General features: G+C 40.0%; 1 protein-coding gene across 4 annotated transcripts in view; it reads right to left on the reverse strand.

Annotated features, from left to right (window-relative positions):
• Window positions 1-13,158, reverse strand: part of ppp4r4 (protein phosphatase 4, regulatory subunit 4) — a 185,590-nt gene that overhangs the window by 41,635 nt on the left and 130,797 nt on the right. For all 4 annotated transcript variants that reach the window (XM_043697172.1, XM_043697171.1, XM_043697170.1 and 1 more), the window contains 2 exons: window positions 12,011-12,190; window positions 10,290-10,395 (listed from right to left, as the gene is read on the reverse strand). In XM_043697172.1, coding sequence (XP_043553107.1) covers window positions 10,290-10,395; window positions 12,011-12,190 — 286 coding nt within the window. The remainder of the gene's footprint in view (window positions 1-10,289; window positions 10,396-12,010; window positions 12,191-13,158) is intronic.

The following is a 13,158-nucleotide window of genomic DNA, read 5'->3' on the forward strand; positions in this document are numbered from 1 at the left end:
GGTAGCTGGGAGTAGCCTGGTGTTCTGTGATTTTTAACTTTGTCCACTCCAGTCCAACACCAGCAGCTCCATATCAAACAAATTACTCAATCTTCTCTAAGGGGAACACATCAGCTTCTCTAATCTATCTACATAACTGAATTTACTCATCCTGAGCATCCTTGAACCGCTTCCCCAAAACCTTCACATCCTTCTTGAAGTGCAGGGTCCAGAATTGAACACAATATTTCAGTTGATGCCAAACTGAAACTTTCATAAGGATGCATCATAATTTTTGTTTTCAGTAGGTTAACAAGATCGGCAGAGATTATTTAGCCCAAGCAGGCGTTCTCACGCTATCATCTCAAGTGTCCCTCATTACCAGGCACCATGGCCCTATGACCAAGACCATAAGATATAGGTGCAGACATGGCCATTCATGCCCATCGAGTCTGCTCCAGTCAACAAGATCATGGCTGATTTAATTATTGTCAACTCCACTTTTCTTCTTTTTCCACATAACTCTTGAATCCCTTACCAATTATAAAAAATGTCCCTTTCAGCCATGCAATCAGCCTCAGTTAGAGACAAAAAAAAAACAGCTGTAATTCAAGGTAGACATGCAGGAGGCTGGAAGAACACAGCAAGCCAGGCAACCAGTCCTTTGCCCTGAAGAAGGGTTACACCTGAAACGGTGACTTCTTCACCTCTTGATGGTGCCTGGCTTGCTGTGTTCTTAAAGGATCCTGCTTGTCAACTACGAAATCAGCCTCATTAACCCTCTGTGGTAAGGATCTCGACAGATACACAACCCTGTAAAAGAAATGATATGAAGGGGTATAGGCCAAGAATATGGAGGTAGGTCACATTGAATGGTGGGGTTTGAGGGGCTGAATGGCCTACTCCTGCTTCTTAAAGCATCTGTCATAAATGACAACATTCTTATTGAGATTATGCCCTCAGGTTCTAGACACTCCCACGAGGGAAAACAACCCTTCTGTGTCTACCATGTGAAGTTCATGAAGACTCTTGTACTTTTCAGTCATTCTTATATGGTCAAATGCGTACAGGCCAAATCTACTCAATTTCTTCTCAAAAGACAGTCCCACCATACCTCGTATCGGTTGACTGCAACTTATCTGGATCACCTCCATAAACAACATATCTTTCCTTGGAGAAGAAGCCCAAAACTCTTCTCAGTATTTCAGCTGTGATCTGACTAGTCGCTTGTATAATTTTAGCAAAATCTATCTACTTTTATACTCCGTTTTCTTTGAAATCAAGGTCAACATTCCATTTGCCTTCCCTATTTTGGATGCTAGCTTTTATCATTTGTAGACAACAGCTTCCAAATCCTTCTGTTGTTCAGCTTTCTGGAGTGTTTCTACATTTGAATTATAATCAGTTCCTCTGTAAAGTACATATCCTCACATTTTACCACATTATATTCCATCTGCTAAACTTTAGTCCACCCATTTAACTGTCTATATTCTTTTACTCTTTGGTTTATTCTTCCCACTTGCTTTCCCACCTGTTTTTGTGTCAATTGCAAATTTGGCAATGGAATTCTACTCATCCTATTGTCTCACTCGTCACAGTCAGAAGTACTGGCCACAGCAAGCCTTCTGCGATTCTTGGCACCAGCACCATTTTTGAAGCCTGCCATGCATCCGGTTAAGCACTGGCAGCCTGCAGCTGCCCTGCACAATTCCTGACAATTGCTTTTGATACGTCAGATAGCGGGAAATTGGTACCTTGCTTTGCTAATGGGAACTTAGATGGCCTGGAGGACACTGTGTGTGTGCAGTCGCAGTCCATGGAACATGCCCTGAGATGTTGGTGCCTAGTATCCAAGGAGAGGGGTACCTGAAGAATCAGCAGCAAACTGGAACCACTTAGACATTCATGTCAGGAATTGTTGCTTTCTAATTTCTAACCAATTAGTAGGAGAATGGGAAACTACATATCAATAAGGAAAGATTATACAATAATTAGGATGCTAATGCACGCAAATAAACCTCTTACCACTCACGAGCAAGAATCTTACCTTGCCTTTCAACATCTTATTGTAAAATGGGACTTTTTACATTTGCAGTAAGGAGATTCCCAATCTCTCACAATGATCCTAACTTTCTTGCCAATGTCCAGACATTCAGTGGCTGGGAAAACTTAGTCCTATGCCTCCATTTATAAAACCCAAATTTCCAAATGTCTTTTGCAGCACTTTCTCAACTTGCTTTGGCTCCTTCAGTTTGCTGATTCCTGATGACGGGCTTATGCCCAAAATGTCGATTCTCCTGCTTTTCAGATGCTGCCTGACCTGCTGTGCTTTTCCAGCACTACACTCTCAACTCTTGGCACCTTCAATGATTTGTACACCTCTATACAATCGCAACATGTATTTTATATTGCCTCTCTTCATACTTCTGACCAAAATATATCACCTCACACAGTCAAATGTCCTCTCAACATTCTTTCTCCTCTCAGTTCAAAACACATCAAAACTCTTTCATTATCTGCAATTTTGAAATTAAGCTCTGTATTCTCAAGAGGACGTTGTCTCACGATGCAGTGGGAGCATCCCTATGCTTGAGTCAGAAACTTCAGGCTTGACACTCCAGGACTTGATAGTCAACCATGACGTGTTCACAACTTGGCCAAACTGGTTGACTGTCAACCTATAAACCCTTCCAATATATGCCAATGACAGCTAATAAGATAAGGAGAATTCTTGGTTAGCCATGTGACAGAAAGAAATTGGAGCCTCTACCACCTTTATTGGTTGGTCTGGATTACAGCATGCTTTAAAAACATACATTGTCATTGCAACCTAGCCTCCCTGGGGAGTTGATCAGATGATGCAGATTAAATTGGTGCCAACAACACGTGATTCCATCCCTGTTCTGGCTGGGGTGGATTCAAGACGCCCTTCCTACCTTAACCATTCTGGAGATAGTGGCATTCAGACTTACATCTGCCTTTGGGCAGTTAACTTAAGAAGACACCTAAATCTAAAAAATATATTTATTATAATCATACAGACGAATCCTCAGGACAACCCAAAACATCTCACAACTGATTAATGGCAACTAATAATTTCACAGCTTATTAATCACTTTTCAACTGTATACACAGCCAATTAGTGCAAAGCAAATTCCCATGAAGAAAATGATTACTAATGTGCTTTTTTGAGTAACGTATAAATGATTGGCAAGGAAAAAAAGTGAACAGTCCTGTTCTTTCACCATTTGGTCTATTATGTTCCATCGATTAAGTCAATAATTGACCTGATACAAAAGTTCACTCTCATTTATTATAGTTCAATGCCAGTATAGAAATGCAGTTGGGCTTGAAACCATAATGCTATGATTCAGAAACCATAATCTAGCTAGAGTAGCAAACTTGAAGACTTTGGAATATACTGGAGTACACATTTAAAAGCTGAAACGGAGAACCACATTGTACTTCTGGATAGATGAACTAAAACAGGCTGAGATATTTTCAACCAATTGTCAATAGCACAGGAATTCCCTTTTTTAATTACTGATGCAGGGCCTTTTTTGTGTGCTGCTGCAAATTGCTAAAAAATGTGTTGTTAACAGTAACCTGTAGTCATCATAACTGACAGGCATACCTTCTCTTCCTTGTTTTGTTGAGGTAAGATGCTAGAATTCACAATAACTTATTCTCGACACAAGTGAAGAATGGCTGTGGGGGGGATAAGAAGGGATGAGTATTCTAAGATGGATGGCAAAAATGATGAGAAAACAGAAAATAGACAGAAGTGAGAAATAAGAAAAAATAAATATTAGACAAATTATTAATCAGATTGATGATTGGAAAGATTGCAGACAACAATATTGTTGGTAGTTGAATGATACTTGCAAGGTTTGTGAAGGTTTGTAGCTCAGGTTGAGGTTTAGGGTGTAGGTTTGCTCACTGAGCTGTAGGTTTGATATCCAGATGTTTCATTATCTGGCAAGGTAACATCATCAGTGGCAACCTCCAAGTGAAGCGAAGCTGTTGTCTCCTGCTTTCTATTTATATCTTTCTCCTGGGTGGGGTTCCTGGGCTTTTTGTGGTGATGTCATTTCCTGTTTGTTTTCTGAGGGGTTGATAGATGGCATCTAGATCTATGCGTTTGTTTATGGCGTTGTGGTTGGAGTGCCAGGCCTCTAGGAATTCTCTGGCATGTCTTTGCTTAGCCTGTCCCAGGATAGATGTGTTGTCCCAGTCGAAATGGTGGATTTTTTTCATCCGTGTGTAGGGCTACGAGGGAAAGAGGGTTGTGTCTTTTTGTGGCTAGCTGGTGTTCGTGTATCCTGGTAGCTAACTTTCTTCCTGTTTGTCCTGCATAGTGTTTGTGGCAGTCCTTGCATGGAATTTTGTAGATGACATTGGTTTTGTCCACTGGGTCTTTTAAGTTTGTTAGTTTTTGTTTGAGAGTGTTGGTGGGTTTGTGTGTTACTAGGATTCCGAGGGGTCTTAGTAGTCTGGCTGTCATTTCTGAAACTTCTTTGATGTATGGTAAGGTGTTTAGGGTTTCTGGCTGTGTTTGGTCTGCTTGTCGTGGTTTGTTCTTGAGGAATCTGCGCACTATTATTTACAGCCAGACTACTAAGACCCCTCAGAATCCTAGTAGCACACAAACCCACCAACACTCTCAAACAAAAACTAACAAACTTCAAAGACCCAGTACAACCCATGGACAAAACCAATGTTGAATGATAGTTATATGAATTCACAAAACAGCCAAAGCAATAGTGAAGGCCAAGAGGCATTAATAATTATCAACAGATATTGCAACATGAAGGTTTAGATGACTTAACATTTCTGGTTAAAACATTTGTAGGAGAACACAAGATGATACAAGGTTCATTGCAATGACAATTTCAATCAGTTTTAGAATGTAAGATTTTTCTAAAAATTGTATTAAAAACAAAACTCATGCAGGCAAAGATGAGAAAGGACATGGCAAATGTTTATTAAAGACTACTAAACATTGGAGATAAATCTTAACAGCAGGGGTAGAAAGAATGGGTAATTGTAAGTATCTCAAGATATACTTAGATAAAAATAATTTAAGGTACAGAAATCTTTCTTTGGATGTTTAAAATTAGTTAGTAGAAGATGTTTCATTTCCAACATGGAAGCATTGAATTGCTGTAGCATAGAAGGAGGCAATTCAGCTCATCGTGGCTGCACTGGTTCTCTGTCCATGAGAAGGAAGCACTGTTTGATGTTATGTTAAGAAGTGAAGTGCAATGATTTCTTATTTACAATAAGCCTGGGTTAACTGAGGCAAACAGTCAAAGATAAGGATATTTAGAGTCATAGAGATGTACAGCATGGAAACAGACCCTTCGGTCCAACTTGTCCATGCCGACAAGATGTCCCAACCTAATCTAGTCCCACCTGCCAACACCCGGCCCACATCCCTCCAAATCCTTCCTATTCATATATCCATCCAGATGCCTTTTAAATGTTGTAATTGTACCAGCCTCCACCACTTCCTCTGGCAGCTCATTCCATATACACACCACCCTCTGCATTAAAAAGTTGCCTCTTAGGTCTCTTTTATATCTTTCCCCTCTCACCTTAAACCTATGCCCTCCAGTTCTGGACTCCCCCACCCCATGGAAATGACTTTGTCTATTTATCCTATCCATGCCCCTCACAATTCTATAAACCTCTATAAGGTCACTCCTCAGCCCCCGACCCTCCAGGGAAAATAGCCCCAGCCTATTCTGCCTCTCCCTATAGCTAAACCCTCCAACCCTAGCAACATCCTTGTAAATCTTTTCTGGACCCTTTTAAGTTTCACAACATCCTTCCTACATCTGGGAGATCAGAATTGCGCACAACATTCCAAAAATGGCCTAACTAATGTCCTGTACAGCTGCAACATGACCTCCTGACTCCTATTCTCTATGCACTGACCAGTAAAGGAAAGCATACCAAACACCTTCTTCACTATCCTATCTACATGCGATTCTACTTTCAAGGTACTATGTACCTGCTCTTTAAGGTCTCTTTATTCAGCAACACACCTAAGGACCATACCATTAAGTGTATAAGTCCTGTCCTGATTTGGCTTTCCAAAGTGCAGCACCTCACATTTATCTAAATTAAACTCCAATTGTCACTCCTCAGCCAATTGGTCTAACTGATGAAGATCCCACTGTACACTGAGGTAACCTTCTTCACTGACCACTACACTTCCTATTTTGGTATCATCTGCAAATGTACTAACCATTCCTTCTATATTCACATCCAAATCATTTATATGAATGATGAAAAGTAGTGGACCCAGCACCGATCCTTGTGGCATACCACTGGTCACAGGCCTCCAGTCTGAAAAGCAACCCTCCACCACCAGCTTCTGTCTCCTGCCTTTGAGCCAGTTTTGTATCCAAATGGCTAGTTTTAGATTAGATTAGATTAGATTACTTTACAGTGTGGAAACAGGCCCTTCGGCCCAACAAATCCACACCGACCCGCCGAAGCGTAACCCACCCATACCCCTACATTTACCCCTTACCTAACACTACGGGCAATTTAGCATGGCCAATTCACCTGACCTGCACATCTTTGGACTGTGGGAGGAAACCGGAGCACCCGGAGACACGGGGAGAACGTGCAAACTCCACACAGTCAGTCGCCTGAGGCGGGAATTGAACCCGGGTCTCTGGCGCTGCGAGGCAGCAGTGCTAACCACTGTGCCACCGTGCCGCCCACAAGTTCTCCCTGTATTCCATGTGATCTAACCTTGCGAACCACTCAACCATGAGGAACCAATGTGAACGCCTTTGGGGAAGTCCATACAGATCATGACCACCCCTCTGCTGTCATCAATCCTCTTTGTTACTTCTTCAGAAAACTCAATCAAGTTAGTAAGACATGGTTTCCCACACAAAAAGTCATGCTGACTATCCTTACTCAGTCCTTGCCTATCTAAATTTGTAAATGCTGTGCCTCAAGATTCTCTCCAACAACTTGCTCACCACCAATGTCAGGCTCACCATTCTGCAGTTCCCTGGTTCTCCTTACCACCTTTCTTAAATAGTGGCACTGCGTTCGCCAATCCCCAGTCTTCCAGCAGATCACCTGTGACTGCCGATGATCCATATATGTCAGCAAGGGGTCCAGCAATCACTTCCCTCGCTTCCCACAGAGTTCTAGGGTACATCTGATCAGGTCTTGGGGATTTATTCACCTTAATATGCTTTAAGACACCATCTCCTCAGTAATACGGCCATTTTTTAAGATGTCACCATCTATTTTCCCTACATTCTATATCTTCCATGTCCTTCTCCACAATAAACACTGATGCAAAATACTCATTTATTATCTCCCCCATCTCCTGCGGTTCCATACACATGCTGTCTTGCTGATCTCTGAAGGGCCCTATTCTCTCCCTAGTTACCCTTTTGTCCTTACAGTATTTACAAAATCCCTTTTGATTCTCCTTAACCCTATTTACCAAAGCAATCTCATGGCCCCTTTCTTCCCTTCTGATTTCCCTCTTAAATTTACTCCCACTGCCTTTACACTCTTCTACGGATTCACTCGATCTCTGCTGTATATACCTGACATATGCTACCTTCTTTTGATATAACTAAATTATTTAGAAAAACGAGTTTGATTCTGAAAAAAATTAACAGAACAAAATAAATAAAAGCATATTTTGACTTTCAGAATCAAGTCTGAAAAGGAGTTAGCAGTAGTTAGAACATAGAACATAGAAGAATACAGCGCAGTACACTCCCCAATCTCTTCCGCCTCCACACGCAACTTCCCCCTACTATCCTTGACTGGACCTATTCCTACCCTAGTCATTCTTTTATTCCTAGTTCTGGTAACAATATTTCCTAATACCCTTTAGATTACAAATTACTTGAGGAGACTGAAGCGTAGTCAATGCAACATCTTTGTTTAAGAGGTGGGAAGAATAAATAGTGTAAGTACAGGTCATTAATCTAATGTCAGCTACAGGCAAACCTTTATTCAGAAAATAATGAAAGGTATGGATTTGTTAATCATAATTATCATTTGCTATTTCAACAACTTTGATTTTTTTTAAGTTACAGCTTGTGAAGAAGTAATCTCTTATCAAATCAGCACTGAGTGTTTGTGTACTGATGACAGACAAAACAAATTTTGGACACACAACCTGTTCAAACCAACCTTGCAGAAATAATATGTGTGGTCTATCATGTTAATGCACCCAGAACCTTGGCCTCGAGTTCTGGATTACTAGTCCAGTGACATTACCACTACACTACTGCATTTCTTATCCTAACATTGCAAGATATGTTAGATATTTAGTACGTCTTTAAATCATTTAATCCATTCATTACTGTTTTGGTGTTTGGATTGCAGTTCAAAGTTGAAAAGGATTTGAAAATGTTGTTTTTCTTAAGTCTGACTAGAACAATGCAACTGGACCTTCCAATTATGCCCTAATTGCAGTTAATTTGCAACACTTGACAAAGTGTTATGCAATCAATCTTACTATTTGAAGGCAATGATCAATTACTTTATTCAAAAGGCAGGTTCATGTTTTTATCTAGGAGTACAAAGATGTGCAGGTGAGGTGGATTGGCCATGCTAAATTGCCCATAGTGTCCAGGCTAGATGGATTAGTCATGGGAAATGCAGGGTTACAGGGATAAGGTAGGGGAAAGGGTCTGGGTGGGGTGCTTTTCAGAGGGTGGACTGGATGTGCCAAATAGCCTGTTTCCACACTACAGGGATTCTAGGAAAGATAATTAACAGGGCATACTGCCTTTCATTATATAGTGAAGTGCACTGAATGGAATGCCCCGTAGTGCCGAAAGCCAGATGCCGATTACAGAAACACAAGATCTTGGGCTAAATTTTATGGCTGTGCAAAATTCTTGATACCTGGTCTGAATGCAGAGGGAACCATCCCCCACCCTGGATTTGGCTGGTGATGGGACTTACTCTGATGAGCTGCTAGTTGGTCATGGCTGAAGCTGAATTTACAGCTTCAGAGAAAGGTCTCAGTGGCCAGATGTCCTCAAAAAAAGTATTGGTACTATAGACAAGACCCAGCAATCAGGTGGTGGTGGTACTGAAAGGGGAGGGAAGTGTTGGGAATTGTTTGAAGATTGTCAATTTATCTGAGGTGCATTTGGCACGGGAATAACCATTGCCACCAGAGACTCATCTGTATCCAAAAAGGAGAGTTATCTCATGCCAGATTTCACAGGGTTTTATCCCAGCATAGCGGGAAGAAGTGGCTCACATCTCCGAGGGAACTAATTTGATATATTTCCTAACCACTTATAAAATGGTATGGCAACAGGGAAATATCAGGCAATCCTTGATGCCTTCCCATGTTATTTCACCAGTCTCCCCAGCATGTCACATTTGCTGGCCTTTATCTCTCTTTGTTTAGTTATGAATGTTACTGATGTGATGATTAAGCTAATAGGAGTTGAAAAGATACCATATCATCCAAATGAATTTTTAACCCAATTGCACTATGCAACCGATCAGGTTTCTCATCAGCAAACAAGAACTACTTTTGCACATCAATAAAAATACTGGGACTGGAGTTTATTTCAACTGTTCTGTAGTTCTGGTTCCCTAACAATGAATACAGAAGTTAACCTGTAAGTAATTTTCACTGTGTTTATGCTATTCACTTGCACTATGCAACTTTTGTTCAGCATTTATAGCAAGTCTAATGGTTTAAAAGATTTTACATCATTAAAAATGTGTCAGTGCTAGCAGTCATTGCTTTTGGGTTAAAAGGTTCTGAATTCAAGTCCCACTCTAGAAATTTTAATGCATAATCTAGCTGACAATTCTCACCAATATTGAGGAAGATGTTGTTTTTCAGAAAAAAGTTAAAAGGAAGCCCAGCCAGCCCCTTGGATGATAATAAAATAAATCAATAGCACTACTTAAAGAAAAGCAGAAGGACTACTGGTTTTTCTATGATATTTATCCATCAGTGAAACAGATTGATCGATTATTAATTCACTCCAGTCTGTAATAGATTGCCATGCAAACACTGGCTGCCATATTTCCTACATTATAATTACAGATACACTTCAGAGTTCCTTGATTGACTGTAAAGGGCTTTGAAACACTTCAAGATCGTCAAGATGTTATATAAATACAGAATCTTTGTTCTTTTTTACTGAGATAGTGCATTGGAATAGAAAGATTTGTAGTTTGCGGTGCATTACACTGGGATGTATATACTTAGTTTTGTGGGAGCAAGCCCACAGAGACTACAATTTACATTACAACTTTGCTTTTTGAAGAATACTTACGTTCAACGAGTTTACTGCATATTTCCTGTCTTTGCTCCTGTTTACGATTGTAACGAACAAATACACAAAGGGTTCTGGCTGAGGCTCTTTGGACTGGGAGGACATTCTAAATAATAATAATAAATCCCAACTTGAACTTTAGTGTTATCAGAATTAGAATTATCTTCAAAACAGTCATTTAACAATCTATTGACATCAAAGGCACATAGACACTCTTTAATAAAGTTTGCTACTGATGGGGAGAGCACACTCGCTTTTCACAGCAGTCAGCTGCTGTATTCTGAAATTTAAAAGTCCAGAATCGCAGACAACCACTTTGATGGCTGTTGTCAAATGGCAAGTACAAAAGGAAGGTGAGAGATTAGGGTGCCAGGAGGGTAGGGTTACAGATGAGTAAGGGGACAGAGTGCCAGGTTTTGGATGGGGGTTGAGAGAAGAATAGTGGACAGGAAACCATATGGGTAGGGGCAGGATGCCAAGTGAGTGGGGTATGGGTAGCCAAGTAAGTGATGCATTATTATGGGAGATCAGAGTAGGTGGGAGAAACAGGCCCATCAGGGGTCAGAGGAGGAGTGGACAAGGGCATATTCCACAGGGTAAAGGAAATTTGGGACCTGATGGGTGAACAGCAGGTGGTCAAGTGTAGTGAGAGTGAAAAAGGGTGAATTTAGGGTCTTGAGGGGGTGAATGGGAACAAGTGCAAAACAGGAACGGAGGATCAGATCCAGTAGCGGAAATGTTGGGTCAGGTAATGGGAAGTGGTGGAGGTATGTAAATGGTTGAGGGGTGTGTGTCATAAAGTCATAGAGATGTACAACTCAAAGTCAGTTTCATGGTAGACCAAGTATTTAATAGTCTAACTTTTCCTGACCAACTATTTACTTAGTTTCATTGGACTCTCTGAATTGTCAGATTTAAAAAGGATACTTCCGGAAGGATCCAGACATAGCAGAATTACCCAGATAATCTTCAATTTCCTGGGCAATTTCTGAGTCTGTTACAATGACAACGATGCAGGGACTCCATGTGTAACTCCCATCAATACTGAAATAACAACTAGTCTTTGGAAATTCCAAGCCAATAATTTCAGTGGTCACACCAATGACATGTTTTAAGAATGGTCTAATATCTTCATATATAAATGAAGCAAGCTAAAAATAGTAAATATAAATATCGCAGACATAAATAGAGAAGACAACAGGAATGCATGCTGTTTTTACACTCCAAATCATAGAATTGATGCCAGAGCCTAGACTTAGACAACAGAAAAAAATAGAAATAATTTGATACCTCATTTCAAATTAGATATGTGAAGTATATATTGGAGATTTAAATGATATTTGCAGGCAGGAATAATTAATCTACTTGTTAAAATAATTACAGACTCTATAAAGTAAAATGTGAATCTAATTTTCAGAATGGGATATAAAAGTTATGTTAGCTTTTTATACATTAAGTTGGAGGCTACATGTAAATTTGTAACAATATGTATCAGTAACATGATTTGACTGGATAATTTCAAAAACTGAATGCTTTGCTGATTTAAACAAGATAGAATGAATTGTACACTACTTAGGAATTATGCTTCATGTATAGTTACAAAACAAACTCAAGCAAATTGGAAGAATATTACTCTTCAAATAGGCATATTAATACATCTAGTTACTCAGCTTGCACATAATTTTAAAATGCTTAAAAATTAAACTAGAGATAGATCTTACATTTGTTGTCATTATTCTAAACATTATTGGTAAGAACTTGTAGTATATCTGATCGCTTGAAATGACTTGTGGCAGACAGGAAAACGTCAACAATAGCTTTTCATGTATTCTCCATTTTAAAGAAGTGGCAGCTCTCTGTTCAGCTATTGAAAGTGCTGGAATCAGGTCAGGAACATGTACCTGGTAACAGAATTTCCAATTAAAATAAGATGGATACAAACACTTGAAAAAGCCAAAACGTTAAATGTGTACATTTAAAATGTCATTAATTTGATACCGCTGGAAATGTGTTGCTGGAAAAGCGCAGCAGGTCAGGCAGCATCCAGGGAACAGGAGAATCGACGTTTCGGGCATAAGCCCTTCCTGAAGAAGGGCTTATTGCCCGAAACGTCGATTCTCCTGTTCCCTGGATGCTGCCTGACCTGCTGCGCTTTTCCAGCAACACATTTCCAGCTCTGATCTCCATTAATTTGATACCTTCTATCTTGCCTAAGCGATTAATTTATTACACATACAATGATGTAGTACTTAATTTAGAAGCAAGACTGCCATTATAGCCAAGATAAACTCTGCAAACATACTTCAAAAATGCAATAATTTACTTTGTTTATATAGTGTCATGCTAGAATAGTAGTGAAGACTGAATTGTCACATTTTTCTAGTTAGTTCTAAATGGAATAGATTCAGAACAGATTTAACAGTTCAAAATCTGATATCCATGAGGCACAATGCGACATCAACAACAGCAGAATTCTATTTGACTGCAATTTTTAAATTAAGAATCCAGGGGATCCCTCACTCTATCATTACCACAATGCCAGAGGATCAACACTTGCTCAGTGAGGAGAGCAAAACCATATGCCTAAAAATGAGGTGCTAAACTGGTAAACTGATAGGGCTACATGCATGCAACTCAGAAGTAGCATGCAAAAGCAGAGCAAACCAACCAAAAATTCATTAACCTGATTAACGTTTTGGAACCCTGCTACATCCAGCTGTGAATAATGGTGAACAATTAAACAACTAACAGAAAAGGCAGTTCCACAAATATCTCTATCCTCCTCAATGACAGGGGAGCCCGGCAGGTCAGTACAAAGGACAGCTGAAACATTTGCAACCATCTGCAGCCAGAGTTGTCAAATGGGTGA

This window comes from Chiloscyllium plagiosum, chromosome 10, assembly GCF_004010195.1.
Source record: "Chiloscyllium plagiosum isolate BGI_BamShark_2017 chromosome 10, ASM401019v2, whole genome shotgun sequence".
NCBI lineage: Eukaryota > Metazoa > Chordata > Chondrichthyes > Orectolobiformes > Hemiscylliidae > Chiloscyllium > Chiloscyllium plagiosum.